Consider the following 18,135-nt stretch of genomic DNA (forward strand, 5'->3'; position numbering starts at 1 on the left):
TGTGCAGGGGCTTAGGGGAGCTGCCTGCTATAGCATGAAAGGCAGAAACAGCTGCTTTTATCCATGAAAGCCTGCGACACCAACTCAGGAGTATAAATATATATATATATATATATATATGGTTGGGCTGCCTCTGCATCTGGGGGCCCGGAGGAGTGGCTGAGGGGGTCTGAGGAAACCTCCCAACGTCCCTGATGAGCGAGAGAATAATCTCTGGATGTGAGAGCAGCAGCGACGCTCCTCAAATCCCATTTCACAGCGGCCGAAAAATGAATATTCTCCTCCAAAGGAGAGAAGAAGACGTTTAATGCAACTTGACAGGCAGAGCGAACGTTTGCAGCACACCTGGAGGACGGAGGAGATCATTGTACCTGCTCTCTCTCCGGCAGCCTGTCACACAACGGACGCCTCTTCCTCCTCCTCCTCCTCCTCCTCCTCCTTACTGTACCAGGTAGTCAGGGATCCTGTCACAGCCTGCCAAGGCGGCATAAATGTGTGGAGAGTAATGGAACCAATTTCTACGGCTTCACAATTTGATCTGAGGCTTCACAGAGATGTCATCTGAATATGAATGAAGCTCGATTCTCGGAGCTTGAAGGTCAACCAATCAGAATACGTCTGTGACCTCATTTAAATGGCGATGATGTCACCCACATAATTGGAACCCATTCTTCACATTCCACCATTTAGGACATGAAGTGTGATTAGAAAAGGGAACATAATCTGCTCCTTTTCTGGTTCATACTTGAAATGTTTTACATGCTTTTTAATGTATTTTTCCCATCAGGCTTTGCTGCAGATAAACGCTGTGTGACCTTCCTGCCTTTGAGACTCCAGCGCTCGTCTCCACTCTCACTGGCTTTGTTTGAGGGGGCGGGACCAACCAGCGCCTGGACAGATGTGATGCTGATGTGTTCATTAGTGTCATCGCCACTTAGAGGTTTGAATTGAGACGTTTGAAGAAGTTCAGGAGGCGAGTTCCCTCCATCACGGCTATAATCACCACTATTGCTGCTTTGTACATGTTGTAGTCCCACAAACGCCGTCCTGCCTGGGTTCTGACATCATGGATCTAGCAAGACACACATCTGTTGGTTTACTACGCCGGTAATTGCTGTATTTGGTGCAGTAAAAGGAATAAAAATGCTGATGTGAGACGTCAATGAAGCAAATTAATTTTTTCATCTTGCATTGTCTTGCACTTAGGCAGACAAAATGAAAGGGAAGAAGCAGAAAAGCATCATAGATCCTCTTTAAATACTTTGCATAATTCGATTGAAAGAAATATGACCTACAGGAGAGTCTACGGCTGCTTGGAGGGATGCCATCAAAAAAAGAACAAAACCTGTCCCTTATTAAACCCCGCTCTGCTCAGCTGATTTGAACCGGCCACCTAACAGTGCACACAGAACAGACATGTTGGCATCTTTGTGAGGCTCCGGCGTCGCAGCGTCGCATGGCAGCAGAGGAAGGAGGCCAGCTGAGCTGAGAGAGTTTGGGGAGCGACAGATGACACGAATCAATGAGGGAAGAGTGACAAGCGGGTTGAAGTGGAGTGGAAGAAGAGGAGATGGGGATGGGGGGTCCACGGAGAGCGTTACTCAGCCCTCTGCAGGGGTTATGTTCAACTGAATTAATCTGTTGTGAAATGTGGCAAGTGCTGCCTGGACGGATGCCTTCAGAGACTGGGAAGAGGAGTAAGAGTCGGGGGGTTGGAGGGGTATCTGGGGAGGCTATGTCATGAAACAGGATTTGAAAAGGCAAATTCCCCCACAGGGTTTGAGTCCTTCATTCCAAGCCACCCTGTCACCCCGTACAGTAAGTCTGTCTGAACGGATCCCTCCACCCACGCAGCCACATCCAAACAGCAGGCACGGCAGCGTCGCCTGCAGCAGAGGATATGTATGTGTGTATGTATATGTATATATATATATATATATATATATATATATATAGGAGGCCGTCCTGTGGTGGAGGAGGAGGTTCCTCCAGGCTGAACCACCAGTATAAGCAGACCAGATGTTCTGGATGTTGTTCACATATTTAAAGGTATTAAAACAAACCAGTGATTGCCCAACAACGACTGCCTTCTGACCACTAGATGTGACTACAAGTCTCCATTTAATGCCGATACTTCTTTATGACCCACATCAGTGAAATACATCATCGGTGAGAAGATCGACTCTTTCCATACAGTTATTTCTAGATACTGGTCGATGGTCCCACTGAGACCAAATCAAAGTCCTGCAGGGTCAGCGGAGACAGCTCAGACTCTACTGGGGCTTCCAGCAATGACAAGCCAAGAACCAAGACCAGGTCTGAGTGGGCCAGACTCCCAGACCCTGCTGCTGAAAACTTCATTTCAAGGGAATTGAATGCTTTAAAATGAGTGCTGCTTGGACCAACGGCATGAAGACATAAGGAAGATTGGGGCTCAATCTACATGTGTATGTTGTAAACATGACAATCAGTGGTTGTAACTTCAGTTACATCCTGGAAATATGTATCTTTACAAGGTTTAGAGGAATCGGCCCTTTTCACAGCATGTCAAGGCAGCATCTTGTCATTGCCAGCGTAATTAATTTCATCATTATATTTCGTGTTTCACAGTCATTCCAGTGTGCCAACATAATAGCAGGATCCTGGCCCACCTAAATGGAACGGGGCCATCATGAATGTTGAGGGTGTATTGAACACACAGTAGAAGAAACGGTAGCTAGCTGCGCCCCCTTCTTCCAGTGTTGATGCTAAGCTAATCACCTGGCTGCAGCAGCCCTATACTATATAAGAAAACTGTTCTTTCAAGCTACACGGTAGTTGATTTAGCCTTTTTGTTCTGGAACTTCCATCCTGTTGATTGCCTTTTTCTCACTGTGGATGCAGTCAGAGGACGGGTGTAGTAGTTTGGCTAATTATCTGCATCGGGGGACATTTACTGTTATGAGAGACGGGAGCAAACCGAAGGGCTTATTATTATCTGGAATTACAGAAGACTCTTCTTGATCCTAACAGAAAGAGACGGACTGATCGTTGTCTCCTGCTGGCACTCCCTTCCCCCGAGTTCAGAAGGCTAAGCAGCGATCGCTTGGGACCGGCCAATTAGCACATTAGAAGACGTTGTTTACATCCACGGGTCCGTGCCGATCAAGCAGCTGTTTTTTGGAGCAGCCGTGACAGATCGAGCCCTCAGAAACTGGCCCAGTGTCACGAGCTGCAGCGCTAATCTGCTGCATGAGAAACCGATCAACACCGATCCGTCCTCTTTTACAAATGCAGGTTGTCCCGTTTGAGGCCGGCTACGCCCTGGACAGACTGTCAGTCCTCGTAGACTGAAAAAGCATTCATTTATAACCTGCATGTGTTTAGTTTGTGGGCGGAAACCCAGCTGTGTGAGGTGACAGAACTACTGAGCATCTATTAGTAGTACAGATGTTTAGATGTGGGCTGCGTGGGTGGAGGGATCCCTTCAGACAGCACTACTGCACCGGGGCTCAATACGGGTTGTACTTGGCTTAGCTTATTAGTGTACGTTCAAATAATGTGTGTGATACAACAAATAATATGTGTGATACAATAAATAATATGTGTGATACAACATACATGCTGCACACAGACTGAATGTGAAGTGGAAGTGGACTTAGTCTTCGTGTACGAAAGGGTCTAGAACCTTCACAGGCAAAGTTATTCACGAAAGAGAGGATCGGTCGCGCTGATCCTTCGTCGAAACGGGAGGTCGGAGGGACTCGACCTATTTTCGGGTATGACCTTTCCAAGTCTCTGACCTTCCTTTCCAGAGACACACAGACTTGAAACTAGAGATTGAGACCATGAACCATGATGTTTACTGAGGAAATACATCAAGAGAGAAGTAGGACCATTTTTTCAGACTTGTTTAGTTTAAGGCGCTTCAGCATTGGCTTCACTTTTCAGAACCAGGGGTGATTGCCCGGTTCCTCCTGGAGCAAATATGGAGGCAAACACCAAACCAACATATTTATATATATATTTTTTTGCAACAGCCTGTGACTTAGTATGGCGGAGGCCTCCTTCAGCTCCGCTGAGGGCGTTCGATGTGTCATCTTGTTGTTGTTGCTAGGCAGGTGGGTCAGGTGTGTCAGGCGGGGGGACCCCATGTGGTACATACATATGAGTGGTGTGTGTATGTGCATGTACAGTGTGTGTGTTTCGCTTACAGACTATCCTCTTGTATTCCTGATCGTGCCGCCTTGCACATACATAACAGAAGAGATGCTAATATTAGTTAGCCTGTGTGATTCTGGGGATTCTACCCCCCCCCCCCCCCCCCCCCCCCCCTCGGTGTCAGGGCTCAGTGGGTAGCGACTGTTTTGGCAGTTGGAGAGCCGAGGTCTCATCCCCGTCTACAGGTGAAGGTTTCGACAGCCTGAGGTTGGAGAGTCTGGGGATTTACGGGGAGATGGATGGCGAGAGAGGAGGTGGAAGCTGTTAGCGCTCTCATTGTCAGACTGTAAAAGCCTGACGAACATCGAAGATAGAAACCGTAAGAGTTAGGAAATCAATTCCCTGAAAGATGGGCATAGCCTTGGATTTCTTTTTTTTATCACCCCACCTCCCTGACATGTATTTCTTGCTGCAATCCTCATCTTTCATGTTTCTGAAAACACACATCCAGGCACACAGATGCGAAGCCGTTTGTGAATGTAATGAGGGTCACGCAGGGCGACCTAGATTGATAATGTGGTGCCGCTAACCGTCGCTAACGCGGCTTCTCCCAGCCGAGGCGGTTGCCGGGCTGAAACAACGGGCGATAGAGCCAGCGAGACTTCACGCAGCATAGCAACAGTGTGCTGGGAGCGAGATACCCCACTGGATCAGCTGATTCGACACGGAGACGAGAAACAACTTCTGGCTTTCAGGGAGAAGACTCTCTGCTTTTGGTTTTTGTCGAAGGCTTTCTGGTTTCAGAGGATCGGCTCTCGGGCCGCGTGGTGGATTCACAGCCCGACATGAACATGACTTGTGATTCCTTTTAATCTTTGCAGTTTCAAGCTTGTTATTGAAACTTCCCGTAAAAATCAGTTCCTTCCATGTATTTTTTTCAGTAGCTATTAATTTGATTTAACATTCAATCAGAAATATAACTATTGATACTTTTATGCGTTATAAACTGACCAAATCCTCCTTTCTGGCCTCGCTAGCTTTAGGGGTCGAGGGATGGCAGTGTTGGGTTCATGGTCCCCAGAGGAAAGTTTGTGCTGCAGCTTCCTGGTTGATCAACAAAAACATCAGTTGATATTCTTGGTTTTGTGTCTCGACAAAAAACTGAATGGATTTCCATGAAATTCGTCTCACATCATCAAGGTCCCCAGAGGATGAATTCCTTAGGATTCTTCATCGATCTACTACCGGCAGGTCGACATATGAGGTTCAGAATTAAGTTTCTTCCAAAAACGAGTTGATGGATTGGCATGAAATACGACATTCCCATCACCGTCAGCTGTAGTCACACTGAAGGAAGAGGATGATACTACTGCACCTGATAGCATTGTCGTTGTGAGCATGTTGCCATGGTAACATTAGCCTTGCGATGCCTAAATGTAGCGTCACAGATCTGCTGCTCATGTTCCATAAAGTGTGTCTGCCTACAGAAAACTTAACTGTAAGATTACATCATCAATAAATCACGACGCACATACTGTCTATAATTAACATACTTAAACGAGGTCATCGTCACGGAGAAGCAACCGTGTAGAACGAGGTCATGATGACGTCACCACACAAGCACCTACATGATGGGAAACCACAGGGATCAAATCTGGTCACTTCACCGTTTGATACAATTTGGCCAAAAACTTGAGTCTGAAAACTGTCGTCCACGAAGCAACGTGTGACATCACCATGACGATGCTCACTTCTAATATACAGTCTGTGGTCAAAATGCAATGCATGGTCCATCCTCATCATCAGCATCATCTTTTTGCACAGAGGCAACAAATTAGTCATAAGATGTTTTTAGTCAGCTGGCGTTGCTGGTAGGTGGATGTTGAATTCACAAACTCTTGCTTACAGTAGACACATATAATCTATAATTAACATACTTAAAGAAGCTCATCGTCACCCAGAAGCAACCGTGTAGAACGGAGGAAGTCTTGATTTTCCAGCATTTTATGGCGGGAAACGACCGGGATTAAAGCACAAACAGTAAATTACTGGCATGAAGATGAAACCACCTACATGTTCAGTAACACACTGATGATCTTCACTCATACTGTGAGTGAATGAATGAATGAATGAAGATGTTTTCTGCCTCTGCACCCCCGATGCGTTCTTGCCTCAGCTCCTCTTACATCATGTGCACGTGGCCCCGGGGGGCTTTCTCCACGGAGTGGGCCTTCTGGATTTAGAGCCTGATTTATGCACACACACATACACACACACACACACTGGGGGAAGTCGCAATGTGTTTTTTTTTTGTCCCTCGCCGCAATTGCCAGCAATATTATCATCTTCCCACACTTCAATGTGCCTTCAAGGATAGCATTCAGAAACAAACAGGGATGGGGGGTTGGGGGAGAGGGATGGAGAGTGTTAAACATTCTGATCCAGGTCAAGTGGAGGTAACCAAATAAGTAGTAGAGTATTAAGTGTCTTTCTTCTTTTTCTTCTTCTTCCTGGAGCTTTTGCAGTCGCCACTTCATTCGCCCTCACTCCCCCTCAGCATGGTTTCTAATATTTGCCGTGAAAGTCAATCGACACCCTGCAGATTCTGTGAACAGTGAGGCGAAGAGGAAGAAAGGGAAAATAATTCTGCTTTCTGTTCTCTCTCCATCTCTGCTCCCAGGTTGTTAGAGAGCTCCATGCTCAACGCAGAAGTGAAGGAGGGAGAGATTCTTCCTCCCACCATCCACAAGCTGATGAAGGGATACAACAAGTACCTCAGGCCTTTCTTTGACAGTAAGGAAACCGCCGACACATGCAGCCACAGGAATGACAGAACACTCGGGGGGGAATGTGTGTTTGATGGAGAACGAGACGGCGCTCGGATTGCATTTATTTCCCTCCTGAGTAATATACACGCTGACATACATTTAAAATTCGCTCCATATGTGTATTAAGATAAGAGTTTATCCTTGAAATTGTCCCAGAAATTACTTTGGGTTCGGAAAAACGCTACTTAAGCACTAATAGTTTTATAAATCAGAAAATAATCATGTTGTTAGATAGCTTAACCGAAATCAGAGCCGTTAATTCGCATTGTGATTTAGATTCCAATTTCCAGCAGGCGACTAATTTCCTTCCAGTGGAGAAGCAGAGTGTCCCATGCTTCCAGAGGAGCGGCGTTGTGTTGTTCGCCTGCAAATCCCCTCGCTGCCGTTATTGTTCTGTGCTGGGAATCCATCACAATGTGATTACGGTTTGTTTACTGGCTGTTTGATCTGTAATAAGACCTCGGACAAGTCTCCCCTAGAAAACACAAGCTTGGCACAAACCTGATGCAGACACACACATTCACACACCCACGCACATGTATTTGCATTACACTAACTTCCAGTCATTTGTGTTCATTCTCTAAACCTTGAGGGAATCCAAAAACACCCAGAAATGCTTCGCTAGAGATGCGACAGCTGCAACGCTGTCGTCATGCTTTCATGGAGCTTCTACCAACACGACAGTTCGAGAGAAAATGTTTCACCATTTTAGGGCACGGAGCTATTGTTGCATGTCAGTGTCTTCCTGGCCAGACAGCCGCCGGCACAGCCAGCAGGGTTCAACACTGTTTCTGGAGCCGGTTGGCCCCCCTTACTCCAAACCTAATCATTATTTCTCCTGCTGAAGTAACTTTAGAGGATCAGCTTCATGTTATAGGTCTAGTCAGGTCAGTGGTTAAATTGAAATGCATGTCTCCATCCAAAGATAACTCAATCCAGACTGAAGGTGTTTTACACTTCATCATCATCATCATCATCATCTTCTGCAGAGGCAACACATTAGGTTTGTGAAATGTAATGTATTCGTCAGCTGTAGTTGCTAGTACGTGGATTCACAAACTCTTGTTTACAGTTACTGCACATCCATACACACACACACAGCTACAGTAGACACACACACACACACACACACACACACACATACAGTATCTGCAGGACGACATCGGGCTCGTTAGTCTGTCACAGGAATGAAGATTGATCAGAGAGACGGAGAATGGGAAGATGAAACAGAAGAGAGCGGCAGAGTAACGCCTCTTTGGTGGAGAATCAGGGGGAACTAATTCCCTTCAGGGGTTCATGCTCGACAGACTGCAGCTGATGATGTGGGGTCTTCAGTCATTTTATAAATGCTCTCCTTCAAGAACCGTTTACTATCCAACACCAGGCTTTATCCTACAGCAGTACGTCCCTACGCCTCTTCAAGATACCTCATTCTGTGACATAACAATATATAATATTACTGCTCTCCTCTGTGTTTCAGACGGGCCTGTAACGGTGGGGATGAGCCTGGACATCGCCAGCATCGACACCATCTCAGAGATCAACATGGTGAGACAACCTCATCACGGCCAGCCGCACACAAACACGCTAACAAGACTAATGACTTATTACACGAGATGCTCAAATCAAGCAATCTGATTGGTTCATAGCCATTATGTAATATCTATGATATTGAATTCCTTTGTACTTAACGTCTGGGAAATAAACGTCAGACTAATTAGTTCTATGCAGCTTTATTTATAACTAATGAAGGCAATAGGGAACCGTTTCCAGCCAGTTGTGTTGTAGACGCACAGTCCTGCTAATATTACCATCATGGTCCTGACGTCAGATATGTTTTTCAATATCGTGGTTTTAAAGGTTGAAACAAGTGTGAATAACGAGTGTGACGATTGGACCCTGGAGAGCGTTTGAGTGGGACTCAACCAAACCTGATATGCACTTATAGTTTCTCCACAGCGAGACACGAGGATAGATCACAGCGAAGCTCAGGCTCGTTCAGTCAGAAGTCATCGGGGCTATCGACATGATTGATGGGGAGAAGACTCTTGTAACTTCATGGGAGAGCTTCACTTAACCAGAGGACTGATGGGGTTCCTCCGGGGCTGATTCACTGTGAACATGTATGGCTCACCGCTTGTTGCCACACAACAGAACAAATTGATTACGTGGCTGCGCACGATGCAACATCTGGACTTTTTTTTAGGATGGAATCACAAAAATATGTTCAGTGTCCTAAAAAAGCAGAGCAGACTTTCTGATGTGAAGCATTGCAGTGGATTACTGTTGCTTCAGGCACAGAAGGGCTTAGGGAGGCCTCCAATACCCAACAATGCAAATAAAAAAGCCTCAAGCTGACTAATGAAAAACAGGCAGAAGCTTAGTTTGCAAAAATAGAAAAAAAATCACTTGACTGTCAGCACATTATTGACAGGCTTGTTAAAATAGCCCGTTAGCTCCGTTGTGTGACCTTTGAGCCCCGATCCTGCAGGATTACACCGCCACCATCTTCCTCCGCCAGCGCTGGACGGACGAGCGCCTGGTGTTTGAGGGCAACAAGAGCCTGAGCCTGGACGGGCGGCTGGTGGAGCTGCTCTGGGTCCCTGACACCTTCATCGTGGACTCCAAGAAGTCTTTCCTCCATGACATCACCGTGGAGAACAGGCTGATACGCATCTTCCCCAACGGGACCGTCCTCTACGCGCTGAGGTGAGATAACGGACGAGCTCGTTGGCTCATTGCTTGTTGTGTTTTTTTTTCTGCTGTGACAGATGATGCGAAGTAGGCCAGGGAACGGAGAGGACATTTGCAGAGGGTTGAATTTGAGATAATTTGATTGCGAAGCAGGGGATTGTGTCAATTCTATTACTTGAGAATTGGATTGTATGAATAGGAGGGGGCATGAAAATGTCAATACAAAGAGCTGTGGGCTGTCAGAGCAGCAGCATCTCCCCAGCATTGATTGCTCCGCATGCGAGGGCTTAATTTCTGACAAGCTCTTGGCGAGCCTCTGAAACCAACATTATGTTGACGTTCTGATGAGACATCGGGCCGACAGGTTACGGATAGAAAAGGTGACGGATCATCCAGCGAAGTGAATTTGTTCAGCTCCTTTAAGCCTGCGGTGATGGGATTTAGACATCCTACTGCTTTCATGCCAAATGCTTTGACCTCAGCCAGTCTATATATATAAGAGCTGTCCGTGGTGCTGATTTGACTCAATGCTTTCAAGCCTGGATCTCAGTGGTGCTGAACTGGTCTTCTAGATTGTATAAGAGCTGTCCGTGGTGCTGATTTGACTAAACAAGTTCATGCCGGGATCTCAGTGGTGCTGAACTGGTTTTTTAGATTGTTTAAGAGCTGTCCATGGTGCTGATTTGACACAGTGCTTTTGTGCCTGGATCTCAGTGGTGCTGAACTACTTTTCTTGTGTACGATTTTTCTGTCATGGTTACACAATGAAAGCGGGGGGAGGGGGGGGAGCATGGGAGCGTTCTCACTGTTCTAATGGTAACTTTACAACTATCAGGGGTGGGGGGGGTGTACGTGGGTGTCACGTTAGAGTAAATTGGGTTGGGTATTCGGGCTCGCTTCAGGCCGGCCTCACAGTAAATCATGTCTCCATTCACTGTAAACATCAACAGCGACGCTCTCTGGTGTGTGAGGCTGCTTGTCTTTGAGTTTTGATTCATGCCTTTGTTTTTAACAAGTGCATGACATTGTTATGTACAATGTGACGTGTGTTGATTGATGTTGGTCTTTGAGTACGCGCCCGAGTCTTCACGGACCTCCGCGCTCAGAACTGCACAGAGGAAATGTCGAGGAGGGGACTGCTTCACAGTCAGAGAGCAGGACTAGTCAGAGTAAGACAAGCAGAAAAAAAAAATAATAGTCGGGCTCAGGAAGGCCACTTCAGGGACTTGGGGCTCTGACAGGGGACAAGGGACAGAGAGGAGTGGGAAATGTGAGGTGTTGAGGGAAGGACAGCTGTGGTAAATGTTTCAACGCTGTGCCGGAGGGGAATACATGAGAAAGCACTGAGGTGATCGGAGCTAAAGGTCGGGCCGGTTTAGAGAGCAGATTCCATTATTTCTTTCTACTTTAATAGTTTAGGATCTCCGATGAACAATATCATGAAGCCAGAAAGCAGACTAATAATATCGGACAAATGTATGGAACAATCAAGGTGCATGTCAGATGGATTGTCTGAGCTTTCACCTACATTTTGCCATTTATAAGTGGATGTGCTTATTGTGGTATTGATCTTGCTGAACGGACTTTGAAGCACTGAAACTTTGAGCAAAGTTTGATTCTGTGAAGTGTGAACTATTGACAAAGTTCTGAACTCCAAAGTATCGCCCCTCAATCACAGAACGAGCCGGCAGGAAGCCTCTGGGACGGCGTGTCAGAGCTGTATCACTCATCATAACCTCATGCACACCTGATAGAGGCCATCCATCATCAGTAACGCTTCTGTGACTCCGTGTCCGAAATCGCTCATTCACTCCTGCTCCGGCTTGGTATAAATGTGCTAGATTTACTGTCCCGTTAACAACATGGTTCTGTGTTTGTTTCAGGATCACCACCACCGTGGCTTGCAACATGGATCTGACCAAGTACCCCATGGACAAGCAGACCTGCACACTGCAACTGGAGAGCTGTAAGGACACTTCATACTTAATAAAGAGAATCCCAGACAATCCGAGTGCAGCTTCAAGCTGCGGCAGCGACTCGGTGGGTGGGCGTGATGTCAAACGAATCTGATCAAACCCAAGGATCAAACACATCACTTTCTCTCATCTTCTAAACTGTGGCCGTGTGTGTGTTTGTGTGTGTGTGTGTGTGTGTGTGTGTGAGATGAGATCTCAGGGGTGATTTTCGGTCACGATGAGAGTGTTCTCCTGTGCAGCTTTGTCTGTCATGAAAACAGGAACGTGGTTACTTTCAGAGTTAGAAGAGAAGATTGATAGACTTTTCAGTCTCTGTGTAAAGTGAGAAGATGTCAGCATGAGGACAAAACATCTGGAGAATACACAATGTGATATCAGAACTAATCCCTGACTGATCCAAATGTCCTTTTTGAGAGCAACTATTTTGAAATAAGCTCTTCAACGCCACATTTGAGGCTCCGTCCTGTCCCTGACAAAGAGCCCAGCTGAATTTATAAACCCTCGTATAAATATCTCAAGAATGCAGGCATCTGTCGTAGCATATTGTCTGCTTGTTAACAATCCTGACACATGATTTGTGTCATTCCGACACGTCTTCCAGGGTTCAAGTGGAAATGTGGTGGCAGCATGTTTCTAATTAGGGGAAATTGCAATTAAGATTAAAAAACGTGGCCAGATGGATTTTTTTTTTTGGCTGTGCGAAGGATGGAAGGCATGAAGAAAAAATCCCTCCTCCATCCCATCCCCTTCCTCAGCCTCAATCCCTCATCATTGCTTTTCAGCTTGCTTCTTTTGCTCCACGCTATTATGTGACAGCCAGCCAGGCTAAGCTAAGTCTGATCCCTGCCAGGAGCCCACCGAGGGACCGCGGTGCCAAATAAAACATTTACCGGCAGCTCCAGTCTCCACTTAGCAGACAAAAAGACATCTGGAGGTTAAAGTTAGGTAACTGAGAGGATGATGGATGCTACCCCCGCCGCCTCAATCATCTAAATATCTGCATCTTTCTCTTTTTACAGCCAATCTCTCTGCTCATCCTGCTGCTCTGTCTCTCTCTCCACGGTCCTCCTCTCCTTCCCTACCTCCCTCTCTGCTCTCTTTTATGAGCATGTATATTGAAGGATTTATTTCTTTTAATGCGGTGCCAAAAAAGTGGCATCCTCCGCACAGGAGGGAGGTTTGAAGTGAGCGTCGTCGTGGGAGGGCGAGGCGCGTTTTCAGATCGGGATTGTGGTGAAATATTTAGTTTGCTCTGACAGCAGAGAAAAAGTCAAGAAAGATAGTCGCAGTCTTTTTTTGTGATCTTTGGGTGGCGGGCTCTGGGAAAAGCCTCTTTGATGGTGACTTGTTTTGGAGGTGGCGACAGGACACTGGAAGGTTGAACCCCCCCATGTAACTCTTTCCACGCCGCTGCACGGCGTGTCACTACACATCTGTGTCTCTAATCAGTACAGTAACGTCGAGGCTTCAGGTCAGAGAAATAATGAGACCTTCAATGAGAGAGAAAAACAGGGAGATTCCAGGACCTTTCAGCATCGGAGTCACCTCTGACCTTTCGTTAGGGGGCTTTGCTGCCAGCGGCTCAGCGTCAGTCAATAACACACGACTCGGTCTAACTGGGAGAGAGAAAGGAAACGAGTTAATGAGTGTTTCATGGAGAACGGATCGTTGTTCCTGCTGCAGCCTTTCTTACTCTCTTGCTCCCTCTGCAGGTAAATTAGAAAAGTACACCAACGAGGTTCTGGATGCTCTTTGTCCTCACCTACCTCTCACCATCATCATCATAATACTAATACTAATACTAATACTACTACTAGACTTAGACTTAGACTTAACTTTATTGATCTTTATAGATGATTTCCGCAAGGAAATTGAATATCCAGCAGCTTACAAAAAAACGTATAAAATAAATATACAAAGTAAACAATAGACAGTAAACAAAAACTCTTAGCTAAATATATATAAAGTAAAGATAAGAATACAAGTAAAAAAATAAAAATAAGTTAAGTGTAGAGCACTGTATAGAGGATGGATATAAATAAGTATACTACTTAATTAATAAGTATACTACTACTACTACTACTAATAATAATAATAATATGAATTGACATCGTTATAGTCACACTTTGTCATCTTCGACCACATGGATTGTTGCACACCTCTAGTTGCGTTGCCTCTTGGGGCAACGTGCATGAAAACTCTGTCAACAGTTGAGTTCTTCATCAGGACTTCCTTTGAAGAACTGAACATGTGTTTCCATTAGTGAATCCTGTTGGACGTCTGCGTGTCAAACTGTGTGAGAGGAGAATATTCTGTCTCTGCTGTGACCGAGACCAAACACATGAAACATTAACGGTGGATGTGAACACGTTTAGAGCGTCGTGTTGTTTTAACGGCAAACAAACAAACAAACGGGGGCAGACTGTCCCCCTCAAATAGGAGATGAAACACCTAAATAAACACATTTCAATCTAGAAGTGTTAATGTGCCCCTCTTTCTGCTCACCAGGGGGATACAACATCAACGACGTCATGTTCTACTGGACCAGAGGGAACGAGTCGGTCAGCGGTCTGGACACTCTGCAGCTGGCCCAGTACACGGTGGAGGACCACTACACGTCCGTGTCAGAGGCCGTGTATGAAACTGGTAACGACCAACTTGACTGTTCAATCACAGCCGTTATGGTATCAAGTTCTCTAACGTCTGTCCCTCTCCTCGAAGGCAACTACCCGAAGCTGGTCTTCCACTTCGAGCTGCGGAGGAGCATTCTGTACTTCATCCTGGAGACGTACGTGCCCTCCAGTCTGCTTGTTGTCCTTTCATGGGTCTCCTTCTGGATTTCCCTGTCCTCCGTCCCGGCACGCATCTGTATAGGTAAACCACCAACATCCACTTCTCTCACTTTCATATCGCACCAAACCGTACGCAGATATGAGCCAAAATCGCCTTTAAACGACCTTTAGGTCTGGTCTACAGAGGATTTGCTGCTCCTGTTGCCTAGCAACCAGCTGCTGTTAACGAGAAAGAGCACAGAAGGAGGTAGCTAACGTTATATGAATAAAATGGAGCCAGATCCTCCGAATCAGGAAAAAGAAGGAAGCATGTTTGGGCAGCCTCCGAAGGCGCCGCGTACCGGTGTCATCCACCTTATTTATCTCCCTCAGCAATCACAGATATACGAGGGACTTTAGAGAGCAGATGTTGGCTTGGGTTTGGGTTTTGGGAGGGCTGATGGTTGAAGAGAGCCTCTGTGACACCGGCGTTATGAGAGGGAACATCCAAACATAGACGTTGCATTGAATTAAATCCAGCTGCACTGCAGCCCACAAACACGAGGACACGACGCCCTCACAAGGACACGAGATATGTAGGGCACATTCATTTCAGGTCATCTTTAGCTAGCTAGTCCCAAAGTTATGACATATTCAAGAATATACAAGATGATGTGCAAATGGCAGAGAACATTATATCCCATCATGCATTGTGTTGCATCATAACACAGACGGTGACAACATACTTTATGTTTGTTTTATCAATTTGGGCAGATTTTGCTTATTGCGTCCACATTGACATTGAATCTACAGTACAGTAGTGCCCCAAAGGGTGTTTTTTCTTCTTCATTTTACACACGAGCTCTCTATATAGTCTACATAGACCTCTATATAATAATAAATAATATTAATAATAATAATGATGATGATAGTAATAATAAAGCAGGCTTTTGTTTCCGGAGGTTATGTGAGCAGGTTTGTGGTGTGAGTAGAACTCCCTGGTTGGTGAGTTGGGAGCAGTCGTGAGTGATTTGTCCCTGCTGGGCTTTGTGTTGGTGCTAGGCGTGACCACGGTGCTGACCATGACGACTCTGATGATGGGTGCCCGGACCTCGCTGCCCAACGCCAACTGCTTCATCAAGGCCATCGACGTGTACCTGGGAATCTGCTTCAGCTTCATCTTCGGGGCGCTCATCGAGTACGCCGTGGCTCACTTCTGCACCCTCACGCACTTCGACTCGCACATGCTGATGGTGAGACCCTCCCGCATGCACGCTTGTTGTTTCCACTCCTTCTGGTCATCTCATGTTATTACACCCCCCTCTCCCCTCCGCAGTACGGCCACCACATACACGACCTGGACGACGAGATGAACGGCATCATCACCACCATCTCCAACCACAACAGGGCCAAGAGACGCAAGGAGGCCGCCGCCACCGCCAACCCGGCCCCGGACCCCGCCTCCCTGGAGCTCACCGTCAGCCCGTCCAGCCCCTCGGGCAGCGAGCAGAGCCCCGAGGCGTCGCCCCCGCAGCGCCGGCACTGGTGCCTCACCGCCCTCTCCACCGTCCGCAAAATCATCCGCTCCATACATTGCTGTCACGTGGAAAACCCGCACCACATAGACAACTACTCCAGGGTCACCTTCCCGCTCTCCTTCGTCATGGTCAACCTGCTCTACTGGACATATTATCTCTACTTTTAGCATTTAGCTCCAGAGCGGTGTGTTTCCGGAGAACGAGGGTGTGTGTGTGTGTAGACGAGGAGTGTGTTTTTAACTGTATGTATGTACAGTGCGTGTTATTTCGGTGTGTGTGTTACATTCATTTTGATTCATGAGCGAAGAAGCGAGAAAGGTGATGCTTATGATTACAGCTCCATTTACAGTTTTTATCCGGCCGGGTGAGGTTTGATCGATGCTGATACACCTTGAGATGAAATGAACATTGCTTAAGAAAAGAAAAAAAAGAAAGAAGTCCGGTCGCGTCTCCTTCGCTGTAGTATATCATTCATTTTAAGTGCAGGTCGTTACCGTTGATGGAGCTGTAATTTAAGGGTCGGTGACTGAGGGAGAACGAGCTGGTGGTGATTCTCTGTTGTGATGGACCGGATCGTTTGGTACTTTACAACTTCATCTTCCATTTCTGCCTGCAGGTACAACATTTAGAGGGAAAAATAATAATAACGGGAGAAGAGGGATGAAGACGAGGGACGAGGGAGCTGGAAGAACGATTCAAACTGTAAACCGGCCTCCTCGGGACGCCAACGCTCGCCGTTCAAATCTCTCCGCGTCCGTCTACGAGTTATTTTTTAATCCGGCGTGCGGTGCTGTCTCTCTTATTATTCCGTTCATTGACGCTATAAATGTAGTGGCCTTTGACCCCTTCACTTGTCCTCTGGAAAACTGGCCACCATGAACAGTATTAAAGCTCTGGCACTGCAGTTTCAAAAAGGAAGGAAATGAAACCTGCAATATGTTGAATAATAACAATATTTACACACGGCTTAAGTTTGACATTATAAAATTAATATATAATTAAATTTAGATAAGATTTATCAATTTTATTTTCTATTTTTTAAGAATTTCACTTTTCAAACACCTGTTTTTATTTCACATTTTCCCCAGTGACACTTATTTTCTTAATTTCATATTGTTAATCCTCCGTTAGCAATGGCTCAGCTACAGCTAACAATTTTGACTGGCTAGCTCTGGGTAGCTAACCAGCTAGCAGGCAAGTTGAATTAAAAACGGATCAAGTTGAATTAAAATAATCTGTTAAATCAGTTTGACAATGACATGGATAACTTATAATGTTCCTTAGTAAAACACACTGTTTCCTCAAGCCAAGTGGAGGTAGCAGCAAGGGAGCTAGCAGCTAGGGAGCTAACAGCTAGGGAGCTAACAGCAGGGGAGCTAGCAGCGTGGGAGCTAGCAGCTAGGGAGCTAACAGCTAGGGAGCTAACAGCAGGGGAGCTAGCAGCAAGGGAGCTAGCAGCAGGGGAGCCAGCAGCTAGGAAGCTAGCAGCTACAGAGCTAGCATCTAGGGAGCTAGCAGCAAGGGAGCCAGCAGCTAGGAAGCTAGCAGCTACAGAGCTAGCATCTAGATAGCTAGCAGCAGGGGAGCTAACAACTAGGAAGCTAGCAGCTACAGAGCTAGATTTTTTTTAAACTGTTAGTTTAAAAATAACATTTCATAGTTAAGAGTTGAGTTTTAATGCTTTATTCAATTTATTTGTACATTTTTAAAATTGACTTTTTCATCATATTTGATTTTGCTGTATTTATTTATTTATGTATTTATTGATTTATTTATTTGCTATAGACCAGGAGTGTCTATAAACTGGGCAGAGGTGATCTACAGGGCGTTTCTCACTGTGCTTTTGTAAAACACAAAGCAGTAGTCAGACATTTGTGTTAGACATTTGTAGCATGTTATGAATATGAATGAAATTGCCAAAATATTTCAACAGGATTTCATCATCTGTGCATTATCCAAATGGGAGGAAAAAAAGTGTCCGGATATGCTCGAGGTGTCGCCGCCACTGAACCAAAGAACCAAAGATTCCAGTTTGATTTCCACTTTGTTTCTTTTTTTTGGTTGAGTTTTTTTTTTCTTCAAATGTTAATATCATGTTTGTTATTGATGGGATCTTTTTTTTTTAAATAGCATGCGATCAATGAGCAGATGAACACGACATTTCAGACAAGAAAACCGGATTCAGTTT

The 18,135-nt window shown here is 45.8% G+C and overlaps 1 protein-coding gene across 1 annotated transcript in view; it reads left to right on the forward strand.

Moving 5' to 3' along the window:
• Positions 1-17,032, forward strand: part of LOC311020878 (gamma-aminobutyric acid receptor subunit pi) — a 34,592-nt gene extending 17,560 nt beyond the window's left edge. Inside the window, exons 3-11 of the mRNA XM_084021133.1 lie at positions 6,821-6,933; positions 8,449-8,516; positions 9,460-9,677; positions 11,546-11,628; positions 14,147-14,284; positions 14,360-14,512; positions 15,472-15,662; positions 15,746-16,075; positions 16,564-17,032. Coding sequence (XP_083877259.1) covers positions 6,821-6,933; positions 8,449-8,516; positions 9,460-9,677; positions 11,546-11,628; positions 14,147-14,284; positions 14,360-14,512; positions 15,472-15,662; positions 15,746-16,075; positions 16,564-16,611 — 1,342 coding nt within the window. The 3' untranslated portion in view covers positions 16,612-17,032. The remainder of the gene's footprint in view (positions 1-6,820; positions 6,934-8,448; positions 8,517-9,459; positions 9,678-11,545; positions 11,629-14,146; positions 14,285-14,359; positions 14,513-15,471; positions 15,663-15,745; positions 16,076-16,563) is intronic.
• Positions 17,033-18,135: the final 1,103 nt, after the last annotated feature.

The sequence above is a fragment of the Eutrigla gurnardus genome, assembly GCF_963514095.1.
Source record: "Eutrigla gurnardus genome assembly, chromosome: 11".
In the NCBI taxonomy this organism is placed as follows: domain Eukaryota; kingdom Metazoa; phylum Chordata; class Actinopteri; order Perciformes; family Triglidae; genus Eutrigla; species Eutrigla gurnardus.